General features: G+C 33.9%; 1 protein-coding gene across 1 annotated transcript; it reads right to left on the bottom strand.

Moving 5' to 3' along the window:
* Positions 1-6,364: 6,364 nt before the first annotated feature.
* On the bottom strand, positions 6,365-9,590 carry LOC125824367 (protein DETOXIFICATION 16-like). The gene is made up of 7 exons (XM_049503737.1): positions 9,357-9,590; positions 7,810-8,354; positions 7,632-7,718; positions 7,500-7,556; positions 7,184-7,422; positions 6,568-6,686; positions 6,365-6,483 (listed from the first exon to the last, which is right to left on the bottom strand). Exons 1-7 carry the CDS (start codon positions 9,588-9,590, stop codon positions 6,382-6,384), a joined length of 1,383 nt encoding a protein of 460 aa, XP_049359694.1. The 3' UTR covers positions 6,365-6,381.
* Between the last annotated feature and the right edge of the window lie 3,062 nt (positions 9,591-12,652).

Genomic DNA, 12,652 nt, shown 5'->3' with positions numbered 1-12,652 from the left:
TGAGGATTTGTGGCAACATATAGTCAAATGTAGTTCACTTATATCTAGGAGTTGGAACATGAAGGGCTTCATACATGTATTTTGCATGTATTGATATGTGGGGTACATATGGCTCTATTCAACTTTTTTCTTGAGTGATTTTTTTTTTAGAATTTAAAGTTATGTTTGTTGATTTGAGTATATATTATTTTTTTTAAAATGAAAATTAATAGATTTGTGGGTTAAAATAAGCATGTTACTTGAATTGTACATTCAAATTATTATTGTCTCGATTTTAATTTGCTTATCTTATTTCTACATTGTTACTAGTTTGTTATGACTCTAAATAGATGACTAACTTGACATATAGCAATAATCTCAATATATATTACTAATATATAGAAGAGGCTAGGAGCACACAGCTGGTCGTCAACATGTCAGCTTCAACTATGTGCTTCCCCTCATAATTAGTAACTTGGCTTCAACTAGTAGCTTCAGCTATGTTCTTCCCCTCGATTTAGTTCTGCATTATTCAAATATATTGTTTTGAAAAACCTATCATCTAATTCGAATCAAAATTAACTTGCTTTGATTCGATATTTTTATTTAACTTTTTGGTTATTTGGTTTTATTATTATATAAGATAATAGGGATCCTATATAATTGAAAAACATATATATTTAAAATGAAGAAAACAAGACTATATTAACCAATGGATTTGATTCTCCCAATTTTCTCATGTTAAAAGTGTTTGATGTAGACAAGACTCCATTGTGGTATATAAATTAATAAAAATGTTTCATTTCTTTTTGCAATAAATAATGAATGAAACATCAAATAGATTTTATTCTCCAAATTCTCAATGCCTTGTTTAATTTCATAGATTTGATTAAACACAAACAAAGATTTTTCGGATTAAGGCTCAACCCGCCTCGCCCCGCCCCATTTCCATCCAAATCAAGTGTCATTCTGCATTTTTCTCTCTGTTAGCTAGCTCAGGATGTTACATGAAAAAGAGATTTCATATATTTGTTAATGATAGAAGTAGTTACAGTTAGTTAGTTAGGCACATAAATAGAAATAACAGAGTTAGTTAGAATTGAATCTATTTCAGTTGTATTTCAATTCTATATAAAGTGTAATACAGTTCCATACAAGATATGAAATATACAATTCATTTTTCTATCTTATTCTCTCTACTTCTATGCATCTCCATTGATTGTATTCTCGAGTTCTCTCCTGAACAATCTGTTGATCCTCGAATCCTTAAGATTCCTGCAATCGAATCACTATCCAGTAACATTGGTATCAAAGTTTAACGTTCCTTGACAACGATAGCGAAAGGAAGTCGACCAGTTGGGGAAACAAATAATGACAATTCTGTAGCAGAAATTGGGGATTTACGGGATATGATGCAAAATCTGGTAACAAAGACGGGGAATTTAGCTGGAGAAATTAGATCATGCAGTGATGGAATTGAGGAATCAGATTTCAATAGAAAATCGCAGGGGTACTGTTCCATTGGGACATGAGGGTGTTTCTGATGGAAATGATGGTTTAGGGGTTCCTAGGGAAAGGGAAAGAAGTCCTTGCACATATAATAATTCCCAATCTCACTAATTGAACTTCAATAGGTGATCACGAATTGAGTTCTTGAGGTTTTAGGGGAAATATCTTAGGTCATGGTTGTTTAAGATTGATCAATTCTTTTCTATAGAGAATGTTGGTCATGACGAGAAAGTTACAGTTGCAGCTATGCAATTGAAAGGGGAGGCCATCCAATGGCATTTTTTATTCATGTGATATAGACCATACTTATAACCACCCAATTGGGGTGACTATGTGAGGGCATTGGTTGAAAGATTCGGTACTAATTTTGATGATCCCATGGAGGAAATAAAAAAGATCAAGCAAATAAAAAAGATCAAGCAAGTTGGTAGTGTAAATGATTATCAGTCAATGTTTGAGAGAAACTTGACAAGGGTGAATTTGTCACAAGAGAATGTTATTAGCTGTTTTATTGGGGTTCTGAAACCTGAGCTGAATATTGCTGTGAAGATCACTAATCCTACTTCATTATCCTAGGTGTACATGAGTGCAAGAATGCAGGAAGCATACCTGCATGCGGTGAGGCAACCTGACCATAATCAACCTTAGATGCATACAAGGAAGTTCTTGGACCAAAGTAATTTTACTAGTAAGCCTCTTTACCTACTCTAGGTAGCAATAATTCCAGCTTTTCTAAAGGAGTCGGTAGAAGAACTGTGAACTTAGACGAGATGAATGAAAAAAGGGCCAAAAGGTTGTGTTATTTTTGCTCTGAAAAATACACTCCAGGACACAAGTGTAAAACTTTTAAACAATTATATTTGTTGGAAGTGGATGAAGGGGATGAGTTGCAGGATTCAGTAGAGGATCAAGGAAATATCTTTCAAGAATCGCAGAGTGATACGTTAGATTTGGGGCAACCTGTGGAGCACATGGAGATCTCAATGCATGTTTTAAATGGGTCATTGGGTTTTTAGGACTTTGAAAGTAACTGGGTACCATTCTAAAATGGCATTACATATCCTCATTGACACTGGTAGCTCTCATAATTTCATAGATCCTGATTTAGTTAAGCAGTTAGGATGTGAGGTGAAGTCCATTAACACTAAGGTGGTTGCTGCAACTAATGAAAGTATGAAGGTAGACAAAATGACTACTGTCAATTGGTTGCTACAGGGAGTCAAGTTTGTAGCTGACTTTCTACTACTTCCACTATGTTCATGTGGGGTTGTGTTGGGGGTTCAGTGGTTGTTAACATTAGGTGATATCAAGATGAATTTCAGGAGTTTAACAATGGAGCTTTACTACAAGGGTAGAAAGCATTTACTCAGGGGATCTAGCAGTCAAGTATTAACTTTTAGTGCTGGAAGATTGTCCAAACACTCAGGAAATCAATCCCAACTTTGCATGATTCAGGTAGTACCTCGAGGGAGTGATGAAATAAAAGGGAATTCATTGGAAAATGACAAACAGGCTGAGGAAAATCCTGTATTATTGGAGGTATTATCAGAATTTTCTTCTATATTTAATGATCTTGTTGGTTTACCACCTTCTAGGGGTATATTTGATCATAAAATTATACTACAATCTGGTGTGGAGCCTGTGAATAAGAGACCATGTAGATATCCTTCAGTAAAAAAAGATGTTAATGAGGGTCTAGTACACAAATATTGGATCAAAGGATTATACAACCTAGTTGCAGTCCTTTTGCGTCACCAGTTGTGTTAGTAGGCAAAAAGGATGGGGTTATGTATAGATTATAGGAACTTGAATAAGTCTACTATCAAGAACAAGTTTCCAATTCCTATAGTGGAGGACCTATTGGATGAATTGGGAGGGTCCAAGATATTCTCTAAAATAGACTTAAGGTCTGGATATCATCAATTATGAATGGCTAATGGGGATGTGCCTAAAACTACTTTCAGAACTCACTCTGGGCATTTTGAGTACTTGGTCATGCCCTTTGAATTGTCAAATGCTCCAGCCATATTTCAAGGATTAATGAATTTTGTGTTCCAGCAATTTCTAAGGAAGCAAGTATTGGTATTTTTTTTATGATATATTCATATATAGAAAGACCATAGAAGATCATGTATTACACTTGAGGTTTGTCTTTTTGAAGATGGTGGAGCACCAGTTATTTGCTAGAAAAAGTAAATGTTTCTTTGGTGTTCGTAGGATTGAATACCTAGGTCACTTTATCACAACAGAGGGTGTGTCTACTGATCCTCAGAAGATCAAAGCAGTTAAAGATTGTCCTTTCCCAACTACTTTTAAGCAGTTGAGAGGGTTCTTAGGCTTAGCTGGTTATTATAGAAAGTTCATCCAAGGGTTTGGGATGATTAGTAGACCTCTCAATGATCTTACAAAGAATGATAAGTTCAAATGGAATTCCACAACTCAACAAGCCTTTGTACAATTGAAAGAGGCACTAACTCAAGCATTTGTCTTGGCTTTGCGTGATGCAAGCAAGACTTTTATTGTTGAAACAAATGTTAGTGGCTATGGGATAGGGGTTGTGCTTATGCAGGAAGGGCATCCTATAACTTTTATTAGTAAAGTTTTGTCTCCTCGGCATGTTGCCTTATCAGTATATGATAGGAAGTTATTGGCAATTGTTCAGGTTGTTACTAAGTGATCTCAATACTTACTAAGTCAGAGGTTTGTTATTAGGACTAATCAGAAAGCCTTAAAGTTTCTTATGGAGCAAAAGTTGCATATTAATTCTCAATTATTGTGGTTGACTAAGCTCATGCCATTTGATTACTCTATTGAGTACAAAAGGGGAATTGAGAACAAAGTAGCTGATGCACTTTCTAGAGTGACTGGTGTTGAATTTCTGGCTTTGATAATTTCGCATACTAATACTGATCTTTTTCAAGCTATAGTGGCGAGTTGGTATTCAGATCAGGAGTTGCATCAGTTAATCACCGACCTACAGGCGGATCCTACTTCCCACAGCCAATTCACTTGGTTACAGGGTTAGTTGAGAAGGAAAGGGAAGCTTGTGATTGGAAATGTACAGAGCTTGAGGACTGACATTATTACCTTGTGGCATGTTGGCCCTCTTGGTGGTCATTCAGGATTTGAAGCTACCCTCAAGAGATTGTTGACACTATTTTATTGGAAGAACATAATGACGGAGATAAAGGAATTCATTCAAAAATGTGATATATGTCAAAAGAATAAGTATGATTTGGATGCATACCCTGGTTTGTTACAACCCTTGCCAATTCCTAAGGTAGTTTGGTCTCAAATCAGTATGGATTTCATTGATGGTCTTCCTAAGTCTAAAGGGCATGAGGTGATTTTGGTGGTGGTTGATAGACTCAGCAAATATGGTCATTTCCTTCCCTTGAAACACTCTTATACAACTCAATCAGTTGCTCAAGTTTTCTTGGATACCATTGTTCGACTCCATGGTCTTCTAAATGCTATTACTAGTGATAGAGATGCTATTTTTTTGAGCTCCTTCTGGCAAGAGCTCTTCACTCTGCAGGTTGTATTGTTGAATACCTCTATGGCTTATCATCTTCAGTCTGATGGACAAACTGAGGTTTTAAACATATGCTTGGAAACTTATTTGCGATGCTACTGTAATGATGATGCTTCAAATTGGTTAGCTTGTTTACCTATGGCTGAGTACTGGTATAATACTTGTTTTCACTCAGCCATTCAAACAACCCCTTATGAGGTTTTGTATGGTCGACCCCCACCCTTCCATCTTCCTTATCTACCAGGTGAGTCAGCCTCTGCTGAAGTTGACACTACGTTAGTGAATAGAGAGCTCAAGTTGCAGCTACGAAAACATCACTTACTAAGAGTTCAGCTTTGGATGAAGCAACAAGCAGACTCTCATAGGAGTGATAGACAATTTTTTGTTGGAGATTGGGTTTATTTTAAAGTGATGCCTTATAAACAAGCTACCATATCTCAACACTCTTCCCACAAGCTAGCTGCTAAGTATTATGGACCATTTCAGATCATCAAGAGAGTTAGTCCGGTGGCTTACACCCTCATTTTGCCTAGTTCAGTGAAGATACACCCTACTATGCATGTGTCATTGTTAAAGAGGTGTTATGAGGTCTTTTCTCCATTTCTTGTCCTCCTACTGTTGATTTGGCTAATCTAAATTGTCCTGGTCCTAAATCTATTTTGCAAAGAAGGATGGTTAAGAGAGGTAACAAAGTTGTTGCTCAGGTGTTGATTAAATGGGTTGGACTGTCTACTGATGTTGCCACTTGGGAATTTGCTATTGTCATGAAGACACAATTTCCTTCTTTTGATCCATGAGGTCAAGGATCTTTTGTATGGGGGGGAGTACTATTACATGAAAAAGAGATTTCATATATTAGTTAGTGATGGAAGTAGTTACAGTTAGTTAGTTAGTTAGTTAGGCACAGAAATCGAAATAACAGAGTTAGTTAGAATTGAATCCATTTCAGTTGTATTTCAATTCTATATAAAGTGTAATACAGTTCCATACAAGATATGAAATATACAGTTCATTCTTCTCTCTTATTCTCTCTACTTCTATGCATCTCCATTAATTGTATTCTCGAGTTCTCTCCTGAACAATCTGTCGATCCTTGAATCCTTGAGATTCCTGCAATCGAATCACTATCTAGTAACACAGGAGTCACCCTATTAGCTGCCTTCTTTGCCTATAAAACCCAAAAAAAGACCTACATTATACTTCATAGAACTCGGCGTTCTAGATAATAAATCAAACACAGGAGATTTGTGTTGAGACACAATATAATTAAGTAATTAAAAGTAAGTTATCCTTAACAGTTTAAACTTTTAGATGAGTTGATAACACAATTCAAGAATCCGCCTGAGTTACCAAAGAGTTCAAGAGAAATTTACCTCTTTTTCCCAATTTGTCCGAAGAGTAACTATTAAAAGAAGTAGTGCTTGTGCAAAAAGGGCAAGAGTGATTCCCAACCATAGTCCCTGAAAATCATATCTTCCGAAGATTTTTTCATGGTTCGAAAGACAGAAATGCTAAAAAAATGAGAAGCTTGAAGGAGTACGTACCTTTCCACCTAAATGGTAGACAAAAGCTAATATAACACCAGCAGGTATTCCGAAAAGGTAATAAGCTCCCAAGTTGACAAGTGCCCCAATCTTTTGCCATCCGCACCCTCGCGCAGTACCTGGATTGTGATAGGTGATAAGATCATCTAGTCATTTAATTTTAGTGGCAAATCCAATCATGGGTTTGCGGATTCAGCAGAACTCAGTGTTTCAAGGTCTAATCATATATGTATGTCTGTGAAAAAAACAAGTATAGAATGGGTTCGTGAGCTCGTAGAACTCAGAGTTCCAGGGGAACATATATATGTGTGCGTGTGTGAAAAACAAGTGTAGATAGCGATAGATATACGCTTCAGAACCCACTCTCTCGATTAGCTAATCAAACTGCTGCATTCAGCTATTCCAAATTTGCTTGGACTCTTCAAAAGTGTTGCCAGGTGCGTGTCAGAACCTCCATAAGTAGTACAATTTTGGGGTATCCGACAACATTTTTGGAGAGTACGGGCAACATACCCGTCTAGCCTCCTCAAGCCTTGTTTTAGACAAATCAAGAATTGTAGTCAAGAGTCTTGAAATATAGAAGCAGGAAACTCATATTGTAAAAATTTGGACGAACCTGAAAGTACAGATTGAATGCCATCTAAGAAGTGGGATCCTGCTAGCAAGACTAGCATCTGTGCTACATATGACACTACTTCTTCCTCAGTGCTATAACAGTAGCCCCACAGTTTACGAACGAAAATCAACACTATTGCTGCAATAACTCCTTCTGTAGCCACCAAGAATACTGCAGTACTAGCTGCTAAACGAGCTGCTTGAGGTCGTCCTGCACCTAGTTCATTTGAGACTCTTACACTGAGGAGAAAACCAATTAATTATACAAACTAATGAAGAACCATATAAAGGAAAAATTAACGATGTTGGAAATTCACCTCGTGGCACCACTTAGTCCTAGAGGTATCATATACACCATGGAACATGTATTAAGGCTGAAATAATTCAAAATTAGCAACCCTTTGAAATGTCAACTTGAGATTTGTATTAGTGTGTCTAAGAAGTCCAACCTGATTGAAAGAACCGACGTTTCTAGCTTTGGATTTGGAAGAAGTCCGGACAACAGAACCATCATTTCAAATGACCAAATCTCTAAGCTGTTGTCAAGAAAAGCAAAGATATTTTGTTTCATTCGTTCATTTTGAAAGGGCGATCGAATAAATGGTTCACATAGATTAAGAACACTACCAGAGCATAACAGCAGAAGGAATGGCAAGCCTCATATATGTCCATATATCATGAAATGCCTCTTTCGAAAATCCAGTCCAAGTGCTTTTGCAGGAAGGCGATATTCTAACATATGCCGCTAGCAACAAGAGATTAATCCAGTAGGAAATAGAATTAGCCAGAGCAGCCCCCTTGTTGCCTAGCCCAGATTTAAAGACCAGAATCCAACAAGTGAATATATGCAGTAAAGTAGTGATTCCGGCGCTGAACATCATGGGGATCACATTTTTTTGGGATTGTAGAAATCTAATATGACACTGAAGAAGTGCATAGGCGAAAATAGTTGGAATCATATAGCGCGCATAACTTCCTGCTTCAGCTGCTATTTCTTGATCTTGTCCCAATAATACAAGAATATGTTCTGCATTAGCCCAAATACAGGCAAGAGGAACACTGGCCAGTAGAAGAACAAGCATTGCCCTTTGCATATGGATACCGAGCATATGATACTGCTTTGCTCCATATGATTGCCCACATAAAGTGTCCAATGCACTTGCCAATCCCAGCTGCTCTAGCAAGATGCAGTATGATATTTAGAGATGCTAAAACACCATTTAAGTTGGTACCAATAACTAAAAAGATAAATTTCTATATACTCAGTTATAGGTTATACAATAACCTACAAAATGAACTTGGTTCCACATGTATCAATTAGTGGATGTGAGTAAAATTCTACTAAATGAAACACTCAGTAAACAAGTCCGACATGGTAAAATTCCATTTAGCATTTATCAGTACAACCATTTTAGCTTACTATTGGGAGTAGATTCTGAAAATTTATCTTCAAATATCTGTTTGGCCATAAAATTTGATCAGATTTTGGAATTCCAATCTTCAACTATTATTCAGTTCCCAAAACCGGCTCAGACCAGCATTTGAGACTTCCAGTCACATAACTTCAAATATTTTTCAAGTAAAATGCACGTCCAAACACAACTTCGAATTCCAAAAATCACAACTTTAAACACTCAAACTTTTCTAGGTTTCAAAATGTATGACCAAATAATAGCTTAATAACAAATATTAACATGAGAGCTTGTTGAAAATATTATTAAATAATAAAAATGTGCTCCCCTCCTTCTAATAGCTTAAACTTTTAGATGAGATGGTCACACACTTCAACATGATATCAGAGAGCAGACAAAGGTCCTGAGATTAAATCTCACCGCCACCCAAATAAAAAAGAATTTTCACGTGTTTGGCTCAAGAAAGAAAATCAGGCCCGCACGTGAAGGGGCGTGTTGAAAATATTATTAAATAATAAAAGTGTGTTCCCTCTAATAGCTTAAATTTTTAGATGAGATGGTCACACACTTCAACAGAGTTTTAACTAATGGAACAGACATTTCTTCAAACACCAAGAGCACAATAAGTAAATACTACTGTGATATTGTCCATTTTGGACCAAACCTGCATGTATTTTTTTCTCAAAAGGGCTCAATCTTTTCAGCTATCAATACGAGACTTTTATTTGCACGCCTACCAATAAGTTTAAAAAATAGACTAACCAACAAACTGAGACCAGATACAGAGGCAAATGAAGTAGCCATTGAAGCACCAGAAAGAGATAACTCTCCAAGATGACCAACAAACATTATAGATATAACCTGTAAACAAGAAAGTAAAAAATTAACAGACATTAAAGGCCCTGCTAATACCAATAACCTCTTTACTTCTCCCAAAATCTCATTTTTCTTTGCACTTTCTTCAATCAATGAACACTCAATGTCTTCTCTATCCATTTTTTTTTGTCAATCTTCACTCTACAAACCAATTTTTTTTTTTAACAGAGTATATATAGTAGTCTATGGTCAAAAGACATCAATGGGAAAATTTTAAAAAAGACTTTTGCTTTTGAGGCCAACAACAACCAACAACGTATGGAGCAAGTCTTCCATTTATGCAATCAAATTATTTTTTTTGGGAGTGAGGCGAGCAAGATAGTTAAAAGATGAATAGTGTTTTAAACTGTACAAGTATGAGGCAAGACGTTTTATGCAGCACGAGACGAGACATAAATCTCAATTCACAAGACATCTGACGGGGCATATATTTCATGTATATTCAATATTTGTAAGAAAATAAGTAAAGTAAAACTTTCAATAATTTTGTAAATTTTTTTATATTAATATAAGAAAGGAAGGTTTCAATATGTTAGTTTTTTTATATTTAATCAGGGGCGGGTTAACGTAATTGGAGGTCTAAAGTAAAATTTTAATTAGAGACTTAAAATATTAACAGATTTTATATATATTTATTTAAATTTATTTTTATATATTTTTTTTAGATGCAAATTGTTACTTTTAAATTTTTTTTATAAATGATTTCTTCAAACTTTTTCCTTCGGTTATTAGATTTAGGTAAAATTTTATCAATTTAATGTTGAAAAACATTCTTTTTACTGAGGCAAACATTATATGAATTTTTAACATAATTCTATAAGTAAGACGTTTACAAATTTTAAATAAAGATAAGGGTTAGAACCATAATTTGATTCAAGAAATTGGGTCCACACTTTAATATACTTGTTGTAATGCTAGAAAAATTTAGAAGAAATAAGAAAAGCATTTGCACTTCACTTTGTTCAAATCTTTTTGACTATTAATTCATAATTTTGACAAAGTAATTCTCTAACTTATCAAAAATTTCAAGAAGAAGAAGAAGAGTACAAATGAGCTAAAAAGAATAAAATAATATAAGTATTAACGGAGAAAATATAAAGAGGCAGAACAATATTTACTTGACTTCTTCTCATTGAATGGAGTTAAAGAGAATAAATATATACCTTTTATCTAAATAATCAATTTTTAATTAAAAATTTAACACACAATTTATTTTTGGTAAAAAATTGAGAACCCCAAAATTGGCGGTCTAGGGCATATGCCTTATCTCTTAAAATATTAAGTCGGCGATTCAATGAAAAGTTAAATACTCTTATGCACCTACGTCATTCGGCTCGCGTGACTGCGAGGCCTGCTCTGGGGGCTTAAGAATATAATAATATTTTACGAGATAAGTTTGATTAGTAAGATTGTCTTTTGTGTTTGGCTATTTGGACCAAATCAACAACTTAAGTTTGATTAGTAAGATTGTCTTTTGTGTTTGGCTATTTGGACCATATCAACAACTTCAACGGTTCATGTTTTCCTATAAAATTACATAATATGCCATTGGAAGATATCAATGAATATGATGGGATGAATTGAACTATTGACACATATGTACAGTGGTTGGCTGAGATCTCAAATTTTGCCAATGTTTATTACTTTATTTGTTTGTTTTTATTTGTCATATTTGAATTTAGCATATTTATTAAGAAAAATAATAATTGACATAATTATTTTGTCAAATCATTCTTATTACTTGATGTTTAGTGTTAGATTTTGAAAAATGATTATAATTAATATTAGGATTGTGTCACAACTAATGAAGAGTTTTATGAGCTAAGAACACATCCATCGAATATTCAAATTGAATTTAAGAAAGAAGAATTATACTCGATGAATAATTCTCTTAACTGGAGAGCTTTGCATAAAAAATGAATAAATAAAATAGTATATAATATAAGAATAAGGATCGAACACGTGTTGAAGAAAAATTCAGTTGTTTTTAATAATTAGGATTTAGGATGTCGTTATGAAAATAAGGAGCAAAATCACAAAATAAATAAAAAATAAATTCATATAGTGTAGTTTAACTATAGGTTTCAATGTAGAAGATATTGATAAAATAAGATATTTAACATCAAATTATTTTTTAGAAAAATAATAATGATTTAAAAAAAAAAGATAAATGAATATAATGATAAATTGAACTTTTTTTCAATGAGGGTTTGGGCCTTTACTCTGGGTAGGGAATTAATTAGGGGAACTAAGTAAATATTCCATAAAAGCAAAATAATTATAAACATATACCCCTTTACATCATTAACTAATTTTGTTTAACTAATATTAAATCAGTATCATATATTGTATTGACAATTTCGCTTAATCGATACTAAATCATTATATATATATATATATATATATATATATATATTGTATCAGTATAAGGTTTATGTATTATGCCTATAACTTATACATGTATTAGTTATAGATGTAGGTCTCTAAATTGCAAATCAAATATCATATTAATTTTATACATAGTTTAAACCAACTACCAAACATGATATTATTTATGCAGGATCTAATACATGTACTAACCAACTACCAAATGACCCCTATGCAAGTATTAATATAATATAAGGATTAGCTATGAGGGATTCTGTATATGATTTTATGCATGAATTAGTTATTCATGTAGTTATACGTGTATTAGTTATTCCACCTATATCCACATAAAATAATACATAAATTCTCTCATATATAACTTATGCATGCATTAATTATATTGGGTTTAAATAGCAAACCAAACACAATATTAATTTTATACATGAATAATTTACTTTCTAATTAGCTACCGAACGTGATATTATTTAAGTAGAATTTAATACATGCATAACTCACCTTCAAACCGCGTACCAAATGACCCCTAACTGTTTTGAATCCCTTGTGAACCATTTAATTAAAAAAAACGTTACAAAAAGAAACTATTGGTGGGAAATTAGACGTTTACCCTTTTTATTATTATTATTATTATTTTCAATATATAGGTTTAAATTTTAAGTATGTTGTTAGCACACATGTTGTAAAGCTCCGTCCGCTAACTATTAATTTTTTGCTTAGGCTAAGTTGAAGGGAAAAAAATGACTGACCTAACTTCAATGGATTATATATATCTCCATATATACAATGAATTATATTAT

The sequence above is a fragment of the Solanum verrucosum genome, unplaced genomic scaffold, assembly GCF_900185275.1.
Source record: "Solanum verrucosum unplaced genomic scaffold, falcon-dt-bn FXZP01000022.1, whole genome shotgun sequence".
Classification (NCBI taxonomy): domain Eukaryota; kingdom Viridiplantae; phylum Streptophyta; class Magnoliopsida; order Solanales; family Solanaceae; genus Solanum; species Solanum verrucosum.
The sequence above is the reverse complement of the archived record's forward strand: the minus strand, read 5'-3'. Positions and strand labels throughout refer to the sequence as shown.

Excerpts from the sequence above, each read along its gene's own strand:
- LOC125824367 (XM_049503737.1), bottom strand. The coding sequence starts at position 9,590 with ATGGATAGAGAAGACATTGAGTGTTCATTGATTGAAGAAAGTGCAAAG. Across the intron at positions 7,557-7,631 it reads ACGTCGGTTCTTTCAATCAG|CCTTAATACATGTTCCATGG; the intron begins GTTGGACTTCTT and ends GAATTATTTCAG. Across the intron at positions 7,423-7,499 it reads GGACTAAGTGGTGCCACGAG|TGTAAGAGTCTCAAATGAAC; the intron begins GTGAATTTCCAA and ends TTTTCTCCTCAG.